Source organism: Hydractinia symbiolongicarpus, chromosome 7 (genome assembly GCF_029227915.1).
Source record: "Hydractinia symbiolongicarpus strain clone_291-10 chromosome 7, HSymV2.1, whole genome shotgun sequence".
In the NCBI taxonomy this organism is placed as follows: Eukaryota; Metazoa; Cnidaria; class Hydrozoa; order Anthoathecata; family Hydractiniidae; genus Hydractinia; species Hydractinia symbiolongicarpus.
In genome coordinates, this window is record NC_079881.1 from 19,963,334 (window position 1) to 19,988,453 (window position 25,120).

Genomic DNA, 25,120 nt, shown 5'->3' on the forward strand with positions numbered 1-25,120 from the left:
TTGATTTTTCATTTAAAATAATTGACATGAGCACGCATGCACACAAGCAAGAAATTTAAAGAATACACAGCAACGGTCAAAGAATTCAAGTGAAAAAAAACACTACTGTTAAAAATAATTAAAACCTGATCTTAAAAAGAGAATGTGATAATTATAACTAATTCTAGCTCCTTTTAGATTGTTTATTCCTTAAATCTATAAATTAAAGGAAATACTAAATTTTCTTTATGTTGTCCCTTTCTTATTGCCTGTAAAGAAGCGCGCGTAGCTATATACGGAACTTTATACATGACTTGCAATCTTGATAATTTTTTTGCTTTAATTTTTTTGGCAGGCAAAGTAAAGCAATTCAATCGGCTAATAATTCTTTTTAGATGTGATTGGTTAAAAAAACTATTTGCCTGCCGAAAAAATGGAAACAAAGCTGATAGCAAGTCATCTACAAACATTGGCAACTCATTTATTAAATTTGTATGCTCTATAATACCATTTCTTTACTGATAAAAGGTAAGTATATAAATAGTTTTTTTGCACATACACAAGGATTTTTGTAGGTAGAAAATATAAACAACAGACCACAGTAACAAAAAAAATCCATCCCAAAAAAAGGGATATTCTTTTAAAATAAGTGATTTTGTTTAAGAAGAATTGAAGAACAATAGTTAAAATTTAATTCTAGTTCCTCTTGGATCTTATGCTACCCAAAACAATGCAATTTTTGCAGACTCAGTTCCACGATTTTCTGGAAATTTCATTTGGTGTGGATTCTTTTATAATGTACACATTGTGGGGGAAATGCAATTTAGGGTATTTTAGACCTTGGATAGATGTTGGGGTAGCCAGCTAATCTTAGTATTTAAAGCGCATATTGTGTAGCTATATATTACAGATTAAATTTTCTGCAGGCTCTCAGTTCACATATCAAATGTCGCACCCAGTTATGGTACACATGTTTTACATTTAACTTTCGTTTTTCAACGCGTAGCTCCGCTGCCATATTCAAACTTCGCATAACAATTTACGGACCAGATATGCGATGAAATTGTGTCTTCTGACAGTTACTATGCGGTGGTTCTCTTTGAAATGCTTACTCTACGTTTCTTGCGTTTTAAAGAGCACGCAATTGAAGTGAGGGTAACAGACTGAAAACAAAAAAACTAAACCAACTTTGCGCCTCAGGAATTTGTTGTTGTTGTTGTTGTTGTTGTTGTTGTTGTTGTTTATAAATAAGGCGCGTGCATGTAATAAATGATTTAATACTTCCCCTGTAGTAACGTCGAACAGGCGCACCCATTTAAGATGAATTTTTAAATAAGCTGAAAACGCAGCTAGCATGTGCGGACAGTAGTCGATAGAATCCATAAACAAGAATAAGTGCTATAAAGGGGTAAAGGGTCAGATAAAGGAACTTATAGACCCAACCGACAAACCACATATTTATTTTTGATGCATAACAGCAGCTAAGATATAGATATAATTTATAAAGTGCTCACTCGAAACTGTCTATTGATTTTATTTTAGTTGCTTTGACCACGGTGATTTAGAACCCTCTAGTTAACGTTCAGCGTGCAAGATTCGTGAATTTGTGAATCGTCCCTTGTTACTATCACTATTATAATTATTACCATCACATAAGGGGGCGTCTGCTTGATCGAACCTGCACGAAAATAGAATTGGCATAAGAGCACACAAAACTGCTGCTATGCCCGATCTCACGTTGAGATGAAAAATGGCGTTCAATTTTAAGGGTGGTGTAAGCGTAAGCACAAAATTCTTTCCGTCGCATCTTGCTTTTCAGAACATGGCACTGCTGGTAAAAACGAATTGAATTAATTGCAATGGCGAGACATTGGCTCACATTAGTCATATAGGTGAAAATGGTAGCGCTGTGTACAATGTAATACTTTTCCAGCCGTGGGATGGCAGACAGGACCTGATTTGATGGAACTATAAGCTAGTGCGATATTTAATACCTGACCTAAAATAATGTTTAAGTGCAGACGATGCACGTAATTCTTTTGTTTGTGATTCGAGTCTTTTTTTACTTTCTTTTTAAAAAATATTTATTGTAGGATTAACGTTAGGTAATTATTTGTTCAATGTATGTGTTCTCACGTGACGCGTGCAAACGTTTATTTAAATTACTTACATAATTTTTACTGTGAATTTTATATCCATCTTTTCATGTCTTGTCTTATATCTTAGGGTATTATTAAATAGCTCTTTGTGTTTTCAGAAACGACACTTACGTTTTCATTTGAACATAATGTTTTCTATTGATGTATATATTTCTTTATTTGTGTAATATAGTTTCAAATCTGTGATCTGGTTTTCACACTTGTTCAGAATAATTAAAAAGAAGAAGAAAGGTTCAAAGTAGAAGAACTTTTTTTTTTCACCTGTCTCTTATTAGTACGCTGTTACAATTAAAAAAAGATTTTGCTTTTATAAAAAGAAGAAAATTCTGTAGCATGTGGAAAGATTTATAAAGCATGAAGTCAGAATTTATTTTAGGTAATTTTTATTTGTTTATGTTCTTTATAACTTTATAACTATAATTTATTATATCATATATTTCTTGAAGAATGATAACAAGTAGAAAAATATGGGGAAAGTTCAACTTATTAGGGTGAAATTCTTTTCGATTATTCGTGTTTCAAAGTTTTATGCGTGCGTACCATGTTTCAATGGTAAAAAGTCGTTTCTTTTTTTCTTTTTTTCATTCTTCTGTATCTTCAACAGAATTTACATATTTTGATTGATAAATTTTGCTTTCCATCATCTAAGCTTAATAAGTCTACTAAAACTTGTTAATTCAAAACACTAGGTGTTGAGATACCAACAAGGAGAATATCTAAAAACCTTATACAACTTCGTTACTAGCGCACAATTAATTTATTGTTTCCCTCTTTCACTTCAAACTCAGTGTTTTCTATTTATAAATATAACATCATATCCATTGCTATGGCGATATAAAGTTATTGTACGAACATTTGTAAAGTGTTGTAGACACTAAATATCAAGCCATAACGTAGAATTATTCCAACCTGAACGAGAGTTTTGTGATGCATAGATAGAAAATACGTGAGATATTTTATGTTGGGTATTTTGTGACACAATGGTTTGTTTGTAAATCAACCGTTTTAAAGTTAATTTATCGTTTTCAGGGATCTAATTAGAGTCATGATTTTGATTTAGTGCTATTAGGTAAGAAGGTCTCAGAGTTCCTGAAAAAAATTATGACGATGACGAATCAAAAGCACTTTTTTAAAATTCTTAAACCTTTTATACTCATGCAAATCTAACACTTATATACTCAGCCAGCTAAGTAGCTGGTTTCTGTTTTATGTTACGAATATCACATCACTTAGTTTAGTGTATTATATTCTACATTGCATTCAGCTAGCTAACTATTCCATTTTCATTTTATGTTTTAAGTTAGCTAACTAAAATAGGATGGAAAAGAGCTGAAAAAATTGAGAAAACTTATGGAAGATATACGCATTAATCTGTTTTTTTTGTTCAGGTAAATAGCTAGGCATGTAATTACGGTCATTTGACTACGAAAGTTGTCTTTCCAAAATAGCATAATACTCCTGAAAAAAAAAATTTGAAATAAGTGGCCCATCCTGTAGCTACCGAGACGATTACATATATATTATATTTCAATATTGCTTTACTTGGTCACAGAGTTACTGTAACAATAGATAAACAGACAATAGTGAATCTCACAAACTTCAGTAGACAGCATAATGGATAATGAAATTTTCCTGCATATGTTTTTAAATATGGCTAGGACAAGGAACTATAATGCCAGTTTTAATCCTTGTTATAAAACATATATTATTTGTGCCAAAAAAAAGAATAAAAAATTGCTTTTTTTAGTTTTTTTTCGATATTTATACCAGGAAATAAGATATTTTCTGTTAGGGTCCTTTTAACACTCTTGAAAAGTTAGGACCTAAACTAGTGCAAAATAAACAAGTGTAAAAATTTCGCATGGAAAAACTTTTTGCGGATTAGCTTCATAATGTCCAAAAGAATAAATATTCATGACTCATAATACACGAAACTTACAAAAGTTTTTACTAGTAGAGTAAACACCAAATTTATTTATTTTAAATGGAAAAGGTCATTGAATGCATTAACGATCGACAATTATATAATAAAAGATTCTTTCCATGCAGTTAACGGAATCTGTACTATCGCAAAATCCTTTTCTCCAATGGTTCTGCTTATGTTTCATTTGATATTGAATCTTAATTCACGAATGTACTTTTAAAAGAACTATGGATGGTATCTGTAGCCGTATTTATCGTGAGAAGTTGGTAGCAATCAAATTTTAAAAAAGTCATTAAGAAAATTGATTTTCGATAGTTGCACGAAAGCTGTATTTTTGATGTAATGGGTAGTCCGTGAGCAGAGAGAGAGAGAAAGAAAAGGCTCTTTATTGGATCTTGTGTTGGCTATTCTATTTATGACAGAGTTAGGAGAGTTAGTTACTAATGATTTGATAGTAGATTAAACCGTTAGCTTGTGTGGTATAAGCTTAGAACGTTCTTCTCATATACTTTTGCATGATTTCTTAAACGATTTTGATTCCACTCTATGTTTACTCTTTTCAAGATGTCATTTCTCATTTCCTCGATTCAGAGTTAATGTCCAGATGCGATCCTGATTTTCATGAAAGAGCTTAACTCATGTCTTTATGCACATTTCTCTAGTTATCTACCCTGGCAATACCGTACGGCCTGATTACGAAGTTTAGGCAATCATGAGGTACAAATTTCTTCTCCAACAAATTTATTATCAGAAATCGTATCGATAGAACGTTTTGCGCCTTGGAATGGTTTCCGAGTAAAGTTGACGTCAACAGTAGTGTTACCTCCCCACTCCCCTCCTTTTCCCGTCAATCAGCGTTAACTTTAGCATAGCCCCTCCTCCCCTCCCGGTAACGGTTGACGTCACTTGTGAACAATCCCTAAGTATTCTAATAAATAATTTTTTTGATCGTTTAAATCTAATACAAGATTTCTCGTCATAATAAATTTATGCAGATTTGTTTTTATTTTATTCTTTTTCAAATTATCATATGAACTTAGGTTTTCGAATAATAAACGTTTTAGAAAGTTTTAGTTCCCATAAATGATAAATAAACTGGGAGGGTTTGTTTTTAAGCTAAAACAAAACCATCAGTTTCATTATTAATCGTTTTTTTCAACATGAAGTAATTTATTAATCAAGAAACTCCAGCAACCGTAATAATCATGTTAATCTTTATTTTTAGTTGATTGGTTCAAGTTTTACGTAGTATAATATAAACATATAAATTTTTTCAAACCAACATAAAGAAAAGTTGATTTGAAACTCAAAATTTGCTTGCAACCTGTAAATGACAGAACGTTCCAGTTTAACTTTTAGTTTTGAATTATTTCTTTGACTTTTAGGGGTCTTTCAGAAGCTCAAACGTCAATATTTAAACCTTTCTCTGTTCATACCTGGGGAGTCCTTTTCAAGAGGAATCACTACTGAGTGAACTTTAATTTTTCTTTTAGAGGGTTCAAATATCATGCCATCTGATTCTGAAGTGACAAGAAGGTTCAGTGTTCTTGTGGTAAGTCATATCTTATTCAACATAATTTCTGTGTGTACCCATGTTTGTTAAATTAGAATATACCCTATTCGGTAAGATAAGCTGATTTGATTTGTTTTACATAAAATATGAAATATGAAAAATCTTGTTGCGTGAATACAAGGACAAGGACAACGACAACGAAGACAATGACAGCGACGAAAACGAAAACGAAAACGAAAGTGAAAACGAAAGCGAAAATAACAACGACAATAAGGACAGCAACAACAACAACAATAATAATATTAATAACAACGCACGCCAACTTACAATTCGTTAATTAATAGTGTAATAAAAATTGCTTTAAAAATTTTTTAAATAATCTTCTAGTATTGATTTCACCATGATGAATTTCTTTATTTCTAATTTTTGAAATAAGTTTTATAAATTGTCTTGTTTAAAACAATAATTCGCTATTATGTTAACCTACTTTATAAGTTTTAGCCTAAAAATAGACAAGTATTAAAGTTGTTAATTAAATAAAAAGATCTAAACTTTTAACATTTACCACGTAATTTATTAAACTGTAAATTAAATACTAAAATCAGTAATTGATCCATAATAATGTCAAAAGTGGCAAAGATAAGCCACAGGCAGCAAGATTTAATCAATTATTTTCATAATTTTAGGAAAGCCTGAATTTACCAAGTGATATTGTTGAGCCATTGATGAATAAATCACTCATTCACAAAAGAGAACTACTGAAAGGACAAGTAATTTCATTAATTTTTTATTCTCTTTGCTTATTTATCAATATTATCAATATTATAATATGCTACATTTGTTTGGGAGGCAAATAGGGTTAATCCAAGTAGCGTTAACTTTTTCAAACGCAAAAGGTTGATTTAACGTGTTCCACAAAGTATCATCGTATCCTCTGTAAGTGAGGTTTTAAGTTACCTATTGTTGATATACAATGGATCCAGGGTAATCCTTTTCTTTTACCTGATTTATTAAAGAATATTCTGGGTAATCGGCCATTCCGGGCCGTAATGAAAAGGTAATTCAAAGAAATGAGGTAGCTGGAATATAACGGCATTAATTTTGTAAAAATGGCTACGGAAAGTAGGATTTGAGACTTGTTACTTTGGATATATATAGTGTTTATTTTAAAGTATATCTAACAACAGCTGTCAATATAATTCTTTTTAAAGAAAGATTGACTGGCTGGCTAGCTAATTGTACGTAAACGTTTTAGCACTAGTTTTCGTGTTTTCATAATTGCTTTAGAACTAACTAGCTATAACTAGAGAATTGCTATAATAAACAATATTATGTCCCTTCTAATAGGAAAATTACAGAACAGCAAAAAGCAAAAATGGAAAAGATCCGTCATTTAAAATTTGATGCCGTCAGCTGTGATTCGTTCATATAAATAAAAATATTTCAAAAAAAATTGTTAACCTGTGGCATTTTATTGCGAAGAACGTAAGACGCTGATAAAGGAAATGTATAGGATCATGTACTTAGATGAACAGGTGAAGAGATATTGGGTTTCAAAGGTTTTTTAATAACGCCATTAAACAGTCGATTCTGAAACGATAGCGTTAAGCCGGCTTGGAAAATTGGCCTAGTATTAGGTGGTTTGTAGTTCAATTCAGTTCATTTTATTTTGCCAGTAAAAAAATGTGTAAAATTAAAAGTAGTAGATTTTAATAGTTACTATTATTAGTAGTAGCCTATACTATGCTGGAGTAAAGCCAGCTATTCTATCGATTTTCAAAATAATTTGGACTCATAAGTGCATGTGAGAATAATAACGGCGTTGACGTCATAATGTATTAACATGGAGCTACTTGACAGAAAACAAATGAGACATAAAAATAGCCAGTTTACAAACGTCACAGACTGGCGGAAGTAGCCTATTTTTATTTTAGACTAGTCGATAAGCCCGTGGAGAATTCTACTTAGGCGGGAGATCAATGGAACAAATCGTTGATCATTGTTAATCTGTTATCTCTGTTGTGTAGAGCTTGAAACACTGATCGACAAAATTTATAACATCACGTCTGTTTTGATAACTTGTAACAAGGATTTTGAGGTTTATAGATTTTTTGATGACGCACTTCATTGGTACCATTTTGGTTCCGAGTGGTCTCTAGTTACCCACGTGGGAGATGATATCAGTTATTTCCACCCCTTTTCCTAAAGGTATTTAGCCTTAAACTTTAAAGTCCAATGTAATGGATTCACTACTCATTATAACGGTATTTATTTCGTTATTTTTGTCTGTGTGTGCTTTATGATAGTTGTTTCATTTTAATTTATAATATATTATAATTTGTTCTATTTAATTGTACAGTACTTTACTTTTCGAAGAAATTATTTTGTTCTGCTTCAAAAAAAAAAAAAAAAGAAAGAAAAAAAAAATTATGTCAAACTGATGAACCAACGTCAACAAAGAGCAAATTTGTCGTTAAACAAATGAGGTATAAAATCATCTTCTTTACAACTGTCACAGACAGACAGGCACACGGAAGTAGCCATTGTACCAGACTAGTCGATACACCCGTTGGAAAAGCTTTTTTCTTCTATTTTGGCGAACGGTTAAGAAGATATAAGGATTTCACCAATGTGCAATTTTTCTTATTTAGAAATTAGCTGACCCTATTAAGTGGAAATTGAAACACTGATCAAAAAAATGTATCCTGTCTTTTTGATGAACGGTTTGATAACGTCATCAACACGACCATATCGAAACAAGTTAACCAAGCTTCAGAAAACAGTCCCATTTTGGTCCCAGATTACTCATCCTTTGTTTAGCTTTAGAATTAAAAGTGAAATGCAATTCAGTATTCATTAATTAAGTTTTTGACGGCAAACTAATGTATTGACCGCAAAAAATATCTATTTTGACAGCAAGCGAATGAGACATAAACATCCTTTTTGCAAATATCACAGACAGATGGAAGTAGCTTATTATTATATACAGATTTCTCTAATAGGTTTATTTGTTAAATTAACTATGAGAATACGTATGTACGCCTGATTAGCAATATTGTAAAGGTCTCCAGTAGACACTAGCAAATGGTATCATTTTTTACTGTCTCCCCATAACGTTGTTGCATAATTTATGACTTACATTCGTCATTCACTCATTTTTTTTATTTTATTTAACTTTTGTTATGAACTCTTCGTAAATTTTCACCTGTCTTTTGTTTCGTTTATATCTATTTTATTCTTTTTGTTACTCAAACTGTTCAGCGGGAAAACATGTTTATCAGCTGTTGTAACATCTGCTACTGGTCATGACAACATCATGCCTCCCATATCGAATAAGATGAACACTATTTTTAAATATTTTTATTTGATGTATGTTTTTCCTTATTCAGGCCAGAATATAAAGGGCGATTAGAGTAAAAGTTATGCCTTAAACGATGCCAGAAATAATTTTTGATGACGTCGGCATATTTCTATTAAATTCTAATCCAGAAAAAAAATGTAGAATTTCAAAAAAGCGAATAGCTATTATATCAAGAAATTTAAAGAGCATCATTATAGCTTTTGAAAATAGAGATGGCAAACCACCAACTCAATTGTTTTCCCAACAATAGTTTTAATCTTTCCAGTCAAAAACAATTAAAACACAAACTCATTAAGCTTCAGGGGCATTGGTTGAGCATTCCAATGTTATTAACAAATTTTCCGCAAGGTAGGGTATTTTGGTCGTTGTACCCCGGCCTTAATAAGGTTAAATTTATAATCTTTGTAGCCGATGATAATTAAAATGCTTTTTTGTTTTTAAAATATTTGTTCACAACATTAAATTGAGAAAACAATAAAAGCAGAGAAGATTTTTTTGTCACAAACCTTTAAAAAAGAGATCTTTTAAACTATATCTCTATGTTTTGCGATTTTATTTTAAAGAACAAAACGTTGTCTATGTTTCGAAGCATGTGAGATTTTGATAAGTTATCAAAAAATTGAAATCGCTATCTGCAAATTGCCTTTCAAACTTTTGTATTTCTTTCCTTCTTTGTTTTATATTTGCGATTACAATACAGTTTTCAGAGCAAACACATTGAGTTCTAAAACACAGTTCATTGTTTATCCTTCATCAATATATGTTTTTTACTTGCATGAAACTTTCAACATTATAAACTTTCGCTCAGTGAGTTAATGTTGAGATGAAAATTCATTTTTACATATGGAAGTATTACTTTAAATATTGTTTTTAAGTTATCTAGCAGTTTGCATACGCTGAATTCGTATTTTAAAATGAAAAAATGAAATCCATTTGGAAGAGTAAAAAAGTAGGTTGTTTTAAACTTTTTTAAGTTTTCAAGTTTTTAATATATCGTATTTAACGTCTAAGTTGTAATGTGAGATCCAACATCTTGTTTTGGACGTTATTGACGTCGTAACTTTAATTCTATTTTTTTTATTTTGCATCTACAAAAAAATTTATATGGTTGTGAAGAATAAGACGCTTATTAGCCATTCAGATCATGTGTTAAATTGATACTAAAAGTATAATAGCATTTCTCAGATGAGAAGATTTTTTTTATTACTGTATAATTGCATGTAATAAAAATTCTCCAGGTAAAACACTACACGGATAAAGCAACTTTCCTTGCTTTACAAAGAACTCAAAAATACATCTAGTTAGAGCTACCTCTGCGAAAAAGTGAAATTATACAATTCTCAATCAATAATTCTTATGCTAAATACACTTAAGTAGCTACAATTTTTACTAATATAAACTTTGGCAAAAGTTTAAAGTTTATTGATTCAATAAGAATAGGCTGTAGGGTGTGGTTTAATGTTAAACTGGCATTTATTTTTGCCAATTTTACGAAGTTTTTATTTGCAAAATAAAATTGCTGAGTGGTTGTTTGGCTAGACAGGGTAACAACAGGCTGTTTCCTATGTTGTTAATTAGACGCAAGCTGCGACAAAGCTCTTTGGGAAAAAGGTATTGCGCTTATATACGGATGTGCGACATCTTTTTTTACAATCAATTTTTGAACTTTCACGGGAACTTATTTTGAAAAGTAAAAAAAATGCTGGTTGGTTGTTTTTGCTATCACAGGGTAACAGCAGGCCTAATTTAGCTAAAGTTGCGGAAAGTTTTGTTTTGAAAAATATAGGACAATTGAAATGCAGCATTGCAGTGAGCGCTTCAGAGTATTTCCCTCATACCGTTACTAAGTGCTACACTTGAATTTTCGGCACAACTTGCCTTGATTTATTTATTACTTACTCGCTCTATTTTGCGTTTCACACTTAATTTCTTGCGACCTAACACGTTTCGACGCCGGGTCCTCCGGATAATGTATTATTAATTATCTAAATCTATCTGTTTGTCCATAAAAACGTCGTGCTACAGAAACATGAAACGCAAAGTATAAAGATAAACTCGTGGACTTAGGCTTTTATCCACGGGCTACCGACTAGTCTATTATACCAATAAAATACCAACGTATGTCTGTCTGTAAGTTTTGCAAAGTGGATTATATCTTTATATTTTTCTTCAACAAAGTCTATAAAACATCACCTATCCCATTGTTCTGTAATTTACCAAACCTTGACGTTATAACCAACATATTGGAGTCAAAGGAAAGTATATTAAGATTAGTGAAGCCATTGCATTGCACTTTAAGTTTAACGCTAAATACCTTGAAAATGGATAGAAATAACCTAAAATAGTTTCCTAAAATTAAAACCTGCTTGTTTGAGAATAGACGGATTGATAACGCCATTAAAAAACCTTTAAACTCCAATATCTCCTCAACTGTGCGTCGAAAACACACGATCCTACATTTTCTTGACTACACAATAGAGGCAAAGGAAAAACAAATGCCTTTACGAAATTAAATTACAATTTTTTTCTATTGTTTTTCTGCCTAATTGGAAGTTTTTAAATCTTTAGTTTTTTTTTTTAGTTTTTTTCTTTGATACAGTGATACTACAGCTTTTTGTTTAAAGCATTCATTTCTCTTCATTTTTTATCTTTATTTGAAATATCTGGTCATGAAAGACAACATTTACAACAAAGGACCTAAATGTCTTTGAAACGAAAACGAAAGTAATATAAAAATAATGTTTTGAAGGCCAAAGAGTGCATTTTGGCAAATTAAACTGCGTTATTTTTATCACGTAGTTTGTTGACGTCAAAAACATAAATTTGAAAACATCATTGACATTTCGTTACCACAAGCTTTAAAGGGTAAAGTGCATGTCAACATTGACCAATTGAAACATAGACCCAGCCTATTAATATAATAGATTATGCATTGTTACAAAGAGATAGGCACTTAAAATGCAAATTTACCTAAATCTCGCCTAAGCTCAGCTTTGCAGTTAAAAAAATTATTTTCTATTTCTGGCCCAGTTTAGAGCTACAGTATTTAGGTCACAAAAAATCAATTTCTTACATTAATCACCATGTCCAGCATGCTCTTTTGTTCACTGCACTACATTTTATAGAAAATACGGCATTTAAGTGTTTTGACCAATTTTAACCTAGAACAGTATTTGGATGACAAAAATTCATTTAAATGCCACCATATAGCATGAGTTTTTGTTCAATGCATCACATTTCGTCTAAAATCTAAACGAGCCCTATTAGCAACAAGATTCAGAAACCATCTAGGGCACGTATTAAAAGAAAACAGCTCACGTGCAAACGAGACATGCTTATGAGGCAAAAAGTTGTAACCACGAAAACAACCGCGATTTAAATTAAGTTGTTTTGTAAAATAATTTAATGAACATTTTTTAAATTTTTATCTGGAGTGTTTTGTGAAAAATATTTTTAAAAAAAGTGTTGAGCATGAAGCATTGAGCATGAAAATAAAAGTATGATGTTATGAGAGATATATTGAAAGGACGGTGTACTCAGTCTGTTCTTGACGATCGTTATAGACAAACATATAGTTCAAAATCACAAAAACTTCTGGTACCAACATAAAATCATATAGAATTGTACTTGAGATTTTCTTGAAATATGATTTTTTAAAAGATTCTTCACAGCCACATAATTTTTCCTTCATAATCTCCATTAAGACGCGTTTTACCTCACAAAATACCCCTCTTGACGTAAAATAATTGAGCTGTAGGAGTCATCCAAAAAATTTAAAACATTTAAATGTTAGTTTCCGTTAAATTTCCTTTACGAAAACATTTTTTAACAATTACCTAATAAAGTTTAGCAGAAATGTTATTAAAAATGTTGTCTAACAAAAGAAATATTTTCTTTTCTGCTTTACAACTGGTTTTTAATGTGTCATTTCGTCACCAGCAGGTCGTCGGTATGTGTGACGGATATGCGCTAAACATTATATGTTCTAATGACCCCTCTTCCTTTTTTTAATTTGAACACAACTTGGTAATTTTGGAAAGTAATTGATTTTTAATGTTCGACACTATTTTATGCATAATTTTTTTGACTGGTTCGTATCTAACTTGAAACAAATTATTTTATCATATTTGCACCGGCACGAATAGCTATATGATAGACGAATCCTTTGAACATTTTGAACTCTATAATATCACTTTCTAATCAATGTTTACATGAGTGCCAACAGTGATTTCCTTAAATAATGAGATTTTGAATGCTAGGAAATACGAACTGAAGTACCATCAGCTCTTACTCTATTGTTTCTGATGACATGTTAATGTTGTGTATAGCACCGGGGGTGCAGTTGTTATTAAATTATCTTTATAAGAGTTGTGTTATAAAAGTTAAGGGTTAATAATTTAACAGTAAGAGTTATAAATACAGAATAATTATTTAGTCGGTTTAGATGTACTTAATTAATTACATTGCTTTTAAACTTACCAAGAAACTTTGGTACATCCATTCCCCCGGTTAAATGTATTTTAGTGGTTTTGTTGTTGCCGTCAAGAAATCAGCATTAGACAGCTGGAGAGGAGAAATAGACATACTTTGTGATGAAACAGTTTTGTCGACTGTAAAAAGGTTTTAAATCAGAATATCAGAATAGTATTGAAAGTGATAGTTACATATGTGTGAATAATCTTAATAAGTTGGAGATGTTAAAGTTTGTTCCAAGTAAAGGTGATACACAGGCCCTTGATAATTTATTGTCTGTTAAAAGATGCGTAAATGGGCCAGTAGAAGCAGTATACCATGGCAATTTAAGAAAGGCCATTTCAGTTGATAATATTCCTACAATTTATCGAAAGGAACATTTATTTCACCCATCCACAGACAAATTAGTTGCAGTTTTAAAGTCGCTTAAACCTAGGTACAGATCATCATTCAGAGAAGATCACGTGCCTACAATAGTTCTAGCTGACGATAATAAAAAGGTGAAAAACTTTTCCCGTTACAGGGACAGCTGCGCTAATTGTCAGTTTTTGTGTCACTATTTTTATCTTTATATAATGTAATACTTCTGTATCCTTAATTGTTTGTTTGTGTATACCATTTTTCTTTCCACGTTTATTTTATATTTATGTTTATTATTTCTTTATGTTAGCTTACCAATACAGTCTCAAAACACTTTGTATGGAATTGAAGACCTCGCAATAATATCACAAAGTTATAATAAGTTTCTTGTATGTGATATGTTTTTAGGAATCAGTGACAGAGGGTCAGCATACTGTCAGATTTTATATCAATCAACTTGAGCGTCATCTTGACCCCAATCTACGCATAAAGAGTCCTTCGAAAAAGCTACTAAAAGGGCTTATATCTGTTGAAACGCTTTTGACGTCTCTTGAAGTTGATCTCAGATCGAATCCTAATGCAACGTGAGTAATATTCTAATTGTTGTTGTTGTTATTGTTGTTGTTGTTTTTCCTGGTCGTTGTTGTTTAGTTTGACAATTTCACAGTAAAAACATCGTCTGTTTTAAAACGTAAACAGCGTAAAGTAAAAAAGATTGCTATGGTGATATGCTATTTTTAAGATTTTTCAAGATCTTTAATTCTTTCAAACATTGTTTTGTAAGTATCTGTGACAGTCCACTCCATACTGCGGTTGTTACTACGAACGTCGTGTTTGGTTGCGACGACTTTTGTAGGATAGTTATTTTATTTAAATGATATGTCATCATGATTAAAAACTAACTTTTACAGCAGTTATGTAAACATTCCTATATCCTTTTCCTGTTCAATTTTTTATACTTTGTAATTAGTTAATTAGATAGTCTACTTTTGTATTAGTTAATTAACGTAATTAGTTACTACCTAATAATAACCAAACTCAGTAGCTATAAGAAAGAAAATTGAATTTAAGTATTTTTATTAAAAACTACAGTTTCAAATCAATATAGTAATGAAATAATAGTGATAATCGAGTTAAGTAACAATTTAAAGAAAGAATTCGTATTTCTTTAAGTGAAACATGTTTCGACATATCTTACATCATGTCAAAATATGCTACAAAAAAAGGTCGTTGCAAAAAATATATAATCCATTAAACAATAATTAAAAGCTATACTTATAAGTAACGTTAGCATAATTACATTGTTTGTTAATAAATGTCGCGTGATAAATTATGAGAATTATCATAATTTGTTTTTATTAAGAGATAAAAGTAGAAATAAAAGATGAGAAAGGAAGAGAGAAAAGAATATAATAATTAATAAAGACCATACTGTTTTGTTTACATACTTTGCTTGTTTATTTGAGTCAGAGTTATTCCAGCTGATGTACAAGCATTCCTTTAGTTTGAGTTGCCGTTTAGTCTTTGCGTTATCTATAATAAAAAAAGAGTCCAAGCTCGCTTTATTCTAACAGGCCTCATTTCCAAGTAAATGTTTTATAAATATGAGAATATTTGTCTTTTTTTAAATGTTCCTCAATTTACGAAGTTGACTTCTTTAAAATGCATTTTTTTATTGACACGTATTTTTAATTTTCCTGCAAAAATATTCTCTTTCGAGAAAAACTATACGTTTTTCGCTCTAACCGAATTGTGGTATATTTAAATTTATCCAAACGATATTATTTGTCCTTGCTTAGTTTCAACAGTTGTGAAATTTTAATTTTGTGTTTTCTAATTAAGTGTTTGTTACTAAGATTTTGCCTGGCATTATTCTTTGCTAACACAAGAGCTTCGGGTGAAGATAAAAATACAGAAAAAACGTAGAAAATTCTCGTCTCTTTTTAATAACGTTTCTTAGGCCTTTCAAATGTGCAAAGTATTTGAAGCAATTTTTTTTATCATATGAAGCATTTTCCAACAAAGGACACTTGATTTAACATCAAAATTAAAAGCTTGAAAATGTGGTTAAAATTATTTCCATTGTATTTTTGGTCATTGAATTTGAAGGGGTGGGTATGTGCCACCCACAGATTTTAATGCACCCCATGTTACACCCCATGCGAGAAGATTATTTAGGATTTCGTCTTTGCATGTGCTTCCTATATTTGTTTGCATTTGAGTCTAACGTAATACAATTAGTGTGATTCTGCAGTTTTTGCTCTAAAGAGTCTCTATTGGTGGATAAATTGATTTTTTTTTGAAGTGAATGACTAGTTTTTACAATCCAAAAGGCTATCGATTGTGTGTCCGATAGATTTTTCGAATAAAAAATACAACGGTAGCACCGCCTAAAGAATGAAAACTAAATTTAACGTTCATATGAATTGACATAAGTTAACATGAATGTTTCATGATTTTTATTTTCAGTTGGTTGCGGGAATTCATTGATGAACCAAATTACGGTCACGTTGGGTTGTTAAAACTTTTGAAACAACTTCAGGACAGCAATAACAATCTGGTTTACACAGAAAAAAACAACAGTAAATCGAAAAAAAATGAAACTGTCCTAACTAAGGAACCGGTGAGCATGATCTATCTTATTCGTTTATTTTGACATGGTTTCCACTAGCTATGGGTAACAAGAAGGTTGATAGGCGCTTGAGATTTTAATAATTTGACAATTAATTGAAACATACTTGGTGTGTCCAAAAGAAGTGTTAACTCATATACCATTTACAGAACTGATAAATTTCTTTAGAACGATGAACATTTATGTCTGCTTTGTATAAAAGCCATTGTTCGAAACAAGGTAGGTTGCGGGTGCCGTCACTGTATTAGTAGGACCTGACGTTCCATAACTGAATTTTTTATGGATTCTACATTATTTGTAGTATGGTTTTCATCAAATATTGGCAGCTCCGCGTAGTTTGTCAACTATGGCCGTTTGCTTGCGACTGTCGAATGTTAAAACGAAAACGGTTGTTTTGAAAGTAAGTTGTCTTAACTTTACATGTTGACTTAGTAATGTTGTTCAGTCGTTTGGTCATTAAGTTGTTCGGTCGTTTGGTCGTTTGGTCGTTTTTTTAATTTTTCTTTTATTATCTAATTTCAACTATCGTTTAGATATTTTCAGAAGCGTGTGAGCACCCTGGCGGTTTTGAAAAAGCTCTACAAGCATTTGAAGACTACAAACAATTGAAACAAGAAAGATATCGATTTGAGGGATTAGTGCACACTGTCATTTTTAACGGAAGACTCAATAACCCAGCATATCAGGTAAGTTTTAAACACTAGCATAGTGTACTTCAGGTTAATTTTACCTACTCCTTGGCCTAAACCCCCTTCTTCGCCTCCTCTGCCTTCTCCGCCCCTCCGCCTCCTCCGCCCCCTCCGCTTATTCGTATTAGTCATTGGTAACTCCTCCTACTTACTACGCCATCCTTTTATACACTCGCCACACTAGATAATAAGGCAAGCTTAAAAATATAAAAATAAGAACATCTGATAAACCGTTTCACTAAACTTGAGTATTTTCAAACAAGAGCAACATGCTCTTACCTGTCTCAATAGAATTAAACTACAAGAACAACACTAAATTATGAGTAACCCACACAAAATAAAGAACTTTACCTAAATATCTTTCTTTTCGTGAATAATAAATTATTAATATTATTATTAGTCCGAATATTTATGCAGGATATAACCACTTCAGTGTTGGAAACACTGTTATCAACGTGGGCCCTGTGTTCTGAATATATACATTAGGTATATACCGACATTGTCTATCCAATTTCCCTCACATGGCATGTATTGACCCGTAGTTGTGGTAAAGACACTAGCTAAACATGCCCACGCTGTGGACCGAACCACAGACCTTGGGATTGCGAAGCGAACTCCATAACCACAAGGCCACAAGATATATATGTAGAATAAAACATTAACAACATAAACTCCGCGTTTTTTTCTTCCGAATTTATTTCTTCCCTTAAGATAGCTCACGTGTTAAAATTGAAAAATCTACTCTGTTCATTTATTTAAACTTGAGTTGTTTTAACCGACCAATCACCAGCTTCTATTTTTCTCTACAACATGGTTGGCTAATTATTTTGCTGTTCTCTTTGTTTATAGGAAATTGTATTGCATTTTTTCAACGCGCTGTTAAGTAATGCACCTTCATTGAATCAACGTGTTTTTCATCAACAAGAATTGGAACAAGCAGGATTCAGTGCAGAAAAGGTGGAAAAGGTAAAAATTTACGCTAGATTTTAAAAGTAGGAGAACGCAATCATGGAAGTAGTAGGCAAAGTGGGTTCAATACAAAAAATAAGGCATTTTGTTTCTTTGATAATTGCAAACAAATCAATCATTAAATTTTTTGGACCTATCTTTCCGCCTTTGTCCGTATTGGTGCATCTCATATATCTTCCAATTTTTATATAGGCGTTGGAAGGCTTACGTGCAGATTGTGTTCGAGATGAGCTCAATAAGTGGCAAAACAATTATATTGATGTTTCTACAACGCTGGATGAATTTGTCTCTCTAAAGAGTAGATCCACCATGTTGAGAGAAGAGGTATTATTAAATGTTGTTATCGAAGTAAACCAAACATTTAACTAAATGTTACAATATCCCATCTAAAATTTAGATCTTTTTAGCATTACGAATTATGTCGATGTCTTTTATTCTAGGTTGATTTATTACAGTCTCGATTAGAGGTAATATTCTCGTTGCATTTTAAGTTTTAATAAAATAAGGGGGGGGGAAAGTTAAGGAGGTGCATTTTGGGGAAAGATCAAATTATTATTTATCCCTTGTGAGTATGAAATATATAATAGTATATGCATAGAAACCATCTATCTATCTATAGCTAGCATCTTACTATCTGTAACATGCAGAGATTCAAAATGACATAACATATAATCGTAAGATGAACTTTCCATTTTTATTTTTTTTGTCTGTCTGATTTTTATTATTTATTCTTTTATTTACTTAGGATGTCGGTAGGGAGAAAAATATGTATGCTCATGAAAAGAGAGAGGTAAACAGAATATGAGTTATTTTTGCTAAAAAAATGTAATATAAACAACGTGAATCTATTGGTGTCACATGCAGTTCTTTAGAGACGGTAGTTAACTGTTCTTTTAGCTGGAAAGAAAAGTGGAAGAGTACAAATTGCGATGTTCTGAGCTTCATGGAAAGATTGAAAATATCAAACATCAACATCAAGATTCGAACAAAGAAGAAGACATTACTCACGCTATTGAAGATGTTGTTGAGGAAATCTTACGACCCTTGACTCCTCCAATACCAACTCCACCTCCACCACCAATGAGAATCAGTTCGATACCATCATCGCCTACCTCTCCTGCGTTTTCCCCGCCTCCTCCGCCTCTAATACTACCACCGCCACCTCCTCCTGATTTGAGCTCGTTAGCGAAAGGTTTACTTGATAATTTTTAGTACTTCAGATTTTAATACGTCTTAACGTACATGTGTTATCTGTAGCAACTAATATTGTTTCAAAAACACACTGTCTGTACGTCGCGAGCGCTTACTTTCTTTTTTTAAAGTATTCGGTTTCGAAATGCTACTCTAACTTTTCGCAACAAGCAAAATATTTATAATCTATAAAAATTCCAATAAGCTCTGCACGCTATGCTATTTTTACTGCAACTTTGTTTCCACAGATTCTCAAGCTGCATATCCCACTTCGTCTGCACGGCTACCTATGTTGCATTGGCAGCCCATCACAAGACCTTCAAAAGAAAGTATTTTTATGGTGAGAAAACCTTTTTGAAAAGTAACACTGTTATTGTTTAGAACAACACACAAGTCAATTAACCTATAATATATTTTTAGCAATTGTCCCCAACTTCAATATCTGAGAGGCTCAACTTTACACAGTTGGACGAAATGTTTGAATTAAAGCAACCGACAGCACCCACGCACAATTTACAACGCGAAGCTGGTAACGTTTTTTATACTTATGTTTGCTAGGACGGTCAAAAAGAGTGATACTTTATCTATTATCACGACATGCGCTGATTAAGATTTTGTAACGTTTTCACATAAATACGCTACATGTTTCACACTCCTTGTAACACAAAAGTAGAACTACGCTTTCATTAAGTGTACCCGTTTAATAAAAGGGTAACTCCAGGCTTTCCTTTTTGTAATGGATATATAGATTTAAAAAGTTGAACAATCAAAACGGAAAAAAATTAGCGTAGGTTTTATTATTGTTTGTTATTACGCCAATCGCGTTAAGCTGTCATATTGCTTCAAAGTAGTAAATGTTCGAGTCATTCGCGTTGGTTAATTTTTTTAGACTTAACATTTGAAGTTTTTTTTATGTACCGTAACAGTATAATTTTAAGTTTTATTTTAGCACTACTTAAATTGTCTACTCAAGTAACAGTACTTAATGCTAACAAAGCACGAAACATTTTGATCGCACGAAAACGAATATCACTTGAACCAGAAGATTTGGTAAATGCAATCAATGCTTGCGATGTTGTTGCTTTGAATCCTGAATGTGCAGAACTGTTGTTGAAGTTTACACCCACACCGGAAGAAGTATGTCGTTGTTGTTGTTGTTGTTGTTGTTGTTGTTGTTATTGTTGTTCTACCGCTACTGCTGCTGCTCTTTTCCTACTTTTGTTTTTAATAGGGAAGGTTAAGTGTCGTTTATGGGGATAAACAATTATTTTTTTATCATATTTTTAGCGATCTGCTCTGCTCAAGTGTTCAAGTGATTTTGAAAACATGGCTGAAGCCGAGAAGTTTATGATACAGGTAGGAATCACATTTACTTCAAAAATATACACTTTTAAATTTTTTTTCAGGAAAGCTATTTATCATTAGGTATAGATACCTATCCAATGAACACTTGACAATCGTGATTTCGGCCAACACCTTGGCTTACAGAAAGACAACAGACGAGTCACCTTTGTTTTGACTTTTTTAAACGTTTTTTCATGTTATGACCTAAGCTTTTTTACTTCCAGCTGACGAAAATAGAAAGATTGGAAAGTAAATTAAACACAATGGCTTTCATAGGATCATTTGATGAACTGTTTCGTACCGTGTCACCCGTAAGTGTAGTTACGAACTACGAGTAAAAGTTGCAAGTACTGATTTTTGCGGGTACTAATTTTCACGACTGCTATTTTTTGCGAGAACTTATATTCGCGAGTTCTAATTAACTGATTTTTGCAAGTACTTATTTTTATCGGTACTACTAACTTTTGCGAGTACTAATTTTTGCGAATACTAATTTTTGCGAGTACTTATTAACAATTCTTCGCAAATTAAGAAAGCTGAGTGCTGCGTGTGTATTTATTTTCGTTAAAATAAAGAATAATCGAATGTAAAAGAAAGAATTACTTTTTTTGAATTATAGCTAATAAAGTATAAAAACTTTCTTCGAACATTACGTTTACAATTTTTAATTGTATTTCTTCATGTTATAGCAAATTGAGGCGATCATTACTGCTTCTGTTTCGGTATCCACAAGTCAAAAACTCAGACAACTACTCGAAGTAAGTCTTATCAAACTTTTTTATAAAAAGAGTTAATCTCGTCATACAACCCTGGTTAACAGTCTTTGCCAGGGGACGCAATGAATTAACTAAATATGTTTAAGTACGTTATTGGAAATTTTTCCTTTTATTGCCCTGGCATCAGTTCTATGTTAAAATAAAGATAGAGCAAATATTAAAAAATTTAACCGTTTGGTTCTCCATAACCCTTTATATAAATTTACAGCCACCGCACAACTCATGTTCCATAATTTATTTCATTATAATTTTTGCTATTTTATTATTTATCCCCCTTAACAACTATTTGAACACGTTTTCAAGGTTGAAATGTTTAAATTTTTTGAAAAAGAGAGGGTTCTTTCCTCTCGCCTTTTATGCATTTAATTGGAATTTATAACCTCAAACCTCTCCACTCTTTTTGTCACGCCACGAGTGTTCCAGTCTTTTCTCCACCGTCCGCATTAGATAAACTTATTGGCAAAGAGCAAGAGTAAACATGAGTGTGGAGAACAAGAATAACATGTTTACCATCTGAACCCGCCATGTTTACTTATTTTTAAAGCAGATGTTGTACAATAAGCATCACCTATGCTAGTATACGCTGTATTTTATAGTTATTTTTCTTCCTATCTTAGATCATTTTAGCGTATGGAAATTATATTAACGGTTCCAGACGTGGTTTCACGCGGGCATTTAAACTTGATTCTCTTGTTAAGGTAAGTGGTTTTCGTCATGTGAGCACTTGCGTTAGTGTATTGATTGCATTATAAATGTTAGGATACTAACTAAGTTAGCTTTCTTCATTCAGTATTAACCGCCTGTAACACTATGAAATATTTTTTTTTTGGTAAAACTTTTGATGTTTTTCTAGTTGGACGAAATCAAAACAAACGACAAGAAGATGTCACTTTTGCAATACCTTGTACATATGATTCGAGTAGAATTCCCTGGTGTGCACACCTTTTATGAAGATATTGAAGTTCAGCCTACTTTAAATGGTAACCTCTTTTTCAAATTGCTAATTTATTATTAGTCTCAAGATTGACTTTGACTGAGCTTCAACTCAAACGAAAATTGCCCATTTGATTGATGCCAATAGATACAAAAATAGAAATCAACTGACATTGCTAACCGTCATTATTACCGGCTGTTATTACACATTTTTTCATTACTGTTTATTTTATTGTGTTTATTTCTTGCATGACTTTTTTAGTTTCAATGGAAACGCTGACTGCGGATGTACAACACCTAAGAAAAGGATTAGATGTCGCCAAAAGTGAACGCGATAAACAACCTGAGAATTATGTTATACATGTATCTTTTCAAACTTTTATTTGTTCGTTTGTTCGTTTCCACCACCGCCCGCGCCCCCGCCCTCCACCACAGAAGCTAGATATTTTTCGTTTTCCTTAATAATTCACGTTCAGAATTTTTACAATCGCGCCATGCTGAAAATCCAGCAAATCAGTGAACGATATCGTAAAATGGATGAATTGTACAAGGAAGTGTGTCTTTTGTTTTGCGAGGATCCTAAAACGACAGAGCCAGCGAAATTTTTCAATGGTTTTCAAAGTTTTATTAATCGATATAAACGCGCTACGAAAGAAATAGACGAGCATGCACAGGAAGAGAAAACATTGAGAAAAGCTGAACATTTGAAATCACAAAATGAAAAAATCCGACAAAAATCTGCTAAGTTAGCAGCTGATGCAGTACAAAAAAGACGTTCTTTATACGATCAAAGCGAATATAGGACACCACAAGAGAGACCTTTAAGCGAAATGTATAATGGGAATGCTGACTTTACAGACGGACAGGATTCAACAGAGAAAACATTAAACAATAACGAAGAAGATGCTATCGATCAAAATATTCTTTATGTAAACAACGGCCGAAGAAGATCTAAAAGTTGCGGCCCGTTATTTAAGGAAGATTCTTATCAAAATAGCCAGATATTAAAAGAGGCGCCAGTAATACAAGTATTTGAACCAAATGGCGAGTTGAATGGAAATATTACTTCATGTTTGTAATCTTACGCTTCCCTATTTTTATAAAATTCATCATTATATTGTAATATGCGATACCTGTAGATTTAATAAGTAGAATGCTAACTACTGAGATTACTTTCTTGATATGCGTGCAATGAATAAAGAAATAATTTATTCCAACAAATTTTTTAAATAAAAATATATTAACATATAAATAAGAAATTCTTTACTTGGTTTGGACAAGGATAGCGCTTTGACGCCAGGTTGTTTTAAAGTTTCAACTCAATACACATTTTTTCTTCTCAAGCTTAGAAAACAAATGATTTTTAAACTCTCAGTTAGTTTACTAGATCGCAAATTTATCAATTTTGTTTTCGTTATTACCAAGTATAAGGAAGGTTATAGGAATATTTTCCATGCTGTTTTTACACTATTTGTTGATTCCAGTAAATTTAAAAAATTGCTATTGTTATTTGTAAATATTTTAACGTTTATAAATCAGAATATTATCAAGTATTTTTGTTGTTTTTTGCAGTTTTTAATAAAAAGTTCCTCGTATATAATTATGACCATTTATATATTAAGAAATGTTGAAGAACTACTTTTGCTCATCACTAACACTACATGCAGTGGGTTCGTCTGCCTCTGTTTATCCGGATAGTTTGTATACATAGGTGTGTCTTTATCATGGCACATCCGTAATACAAATGGGCCATGCTGAAGATTCACCTATATATGTATTTAGAGTTGCAACGAAAAATTATATTTTTTTAAAATACCTTGACCAGTGTTCTGGTTTCAAAGTTTCTTAAAAGGTAAAAATTGTTCAGGGGCGAAAATTTGGTTCGTTATATCGAGAGTCCAATATGTCGGGAGTACGTTATATCATGATTATATAGAAAGGGTTTATAAGAGTGTCTTACAGCTAAATCCAACAAGAGGAATGGACTTTGGTTCGTTATTGTAACGGAATGTTGGGGGTTTGTTATATCGAGAGTCCACTATATTTTAAGTCACTTTTATTCGTGTGAAATGATTATTGGCTTAGCAAGCCATAAAAGCACACTGAAAATTCTTAACAGTAGTAAATTCCAAATTTCTTTATTAAAAGATTAATCAAAAATTAATCAACGTCGGCTGCAAGTCATAACAACCTAAACATTAAATATATATATGTCTTTATTAGTTAATAATTTTTGCCTTTTAATAATTACCTAGACTTAAATAGGTGGAAATATAACAAAAAAATGAAAGAAAACAAATGTCAAATGTCAACAGCGGAGGAAAATGACCTTATTTTTTTTCGATTACTCTCCTGTTATAATTCTGTTGCTTTGGCTTTTAATTTATTGCATTATTGATTAAAGTCTATGATTTTTGTAACTGGTGGAGGAAGAATAAAATATCCTGACATCGACAAATGCACTTTGATGCTTCTGCGAAACCTTAGCATTAGAATGCCAGTTCGAATGCCATCATTGCAGTCTGCAGGTGTTTGTTCTTTAGAAATATCTGTACACAACAATGACACTGATGATCTGCTGTGATACTGACAAGATCATCGTGTCGTAATGAATGAAACCATCAAGTTTACAGGAAAGTGCACTATATACTGAATATTATTTTTCTTTATAAATGTCTTTACACAACAATGACACTGATGAGTCTTCTGTGATACTGACAAGATCATCCTGTCTAATGGATGAAACCATTACAGAAAAGGAAACCATTACAAGAAAGTGCACTATATACTGAATATTATCGCGTTACAAAGGAGGGC

At 32.0% G+C, this 25,120-nt stretch overlaps 1 protein-coding gene across 4 annotated transcripts; it reads left to right on the top strand.

Annotated features, from left to right (window-relative positions):
* The first annotated feature begins 1,618 nt into the window (after positions 1 to 1,618).
* On the top strand, positions 1,619 to 23,858 carry LOC130648943 (formin-like protein 2). Of its 4 annotated transcripts, none has more exons than XM_057455083.1 (23): positions 1,619 to 2,514; positions 5,556 to 5,614; positions 6,262 to 6,345; positions 14,178 to 14,353; positions 16,239 to 16,392; positions 16,570 to 16,620; positions 16,703 to 16,801; positions 16,935 to 17,087; positions 17,940 to 18,056; positions 18,252 to 18,383; positions 18,500 to 18,526; positions 18,805 to 18,849; positions 18,957 to 19,251; positions 19,499 to 19,590; positions 19,671 to 19,779; positions 20,200 to 20,387; positions 20,538 to 20,606; positions 20,819 to 20,905; positions 21,284 to 21,352; positions 21,988 to 22,068; positions 22,224 to 22,350; positions 22,566 to 22,666; positions 22,780 to 23,858. In XM_057455083.1, the coding sequence occupies exons 1-23, from the start codon at positions 2,493 to 2,495 to the stop codon at positions 23,380 to 23,382; spliced, it is 2,940 nt and encodes a 979-aa protein (XP_057311066.1). In that variant the 5' UTR covers positions 1,619 to 2,492; the 3' UTR covers positions 23,383 to 23,858. The 4 variants fall into 4 exon arrangements, with proteins under 4 accessions (XP_057311066.1, XP_057311069.1, XP_057311067.1 ...); XM_057455086.1 differs by lacking the exon at positions 1,619 to 2,514 and adding an exon at positions 7,510 to 9,885 and having other exon boundaries at positions 5,569 to 5,614; XM_057455084.1 differs by lacking the exons at positions 1,619 to 2,514; positions 5,556 to 5,614 and adding an exon at positions 6,923 to 7,110.
* Positions 23,859 to 25,120: the final 1,262 nt, after the last annotated feature.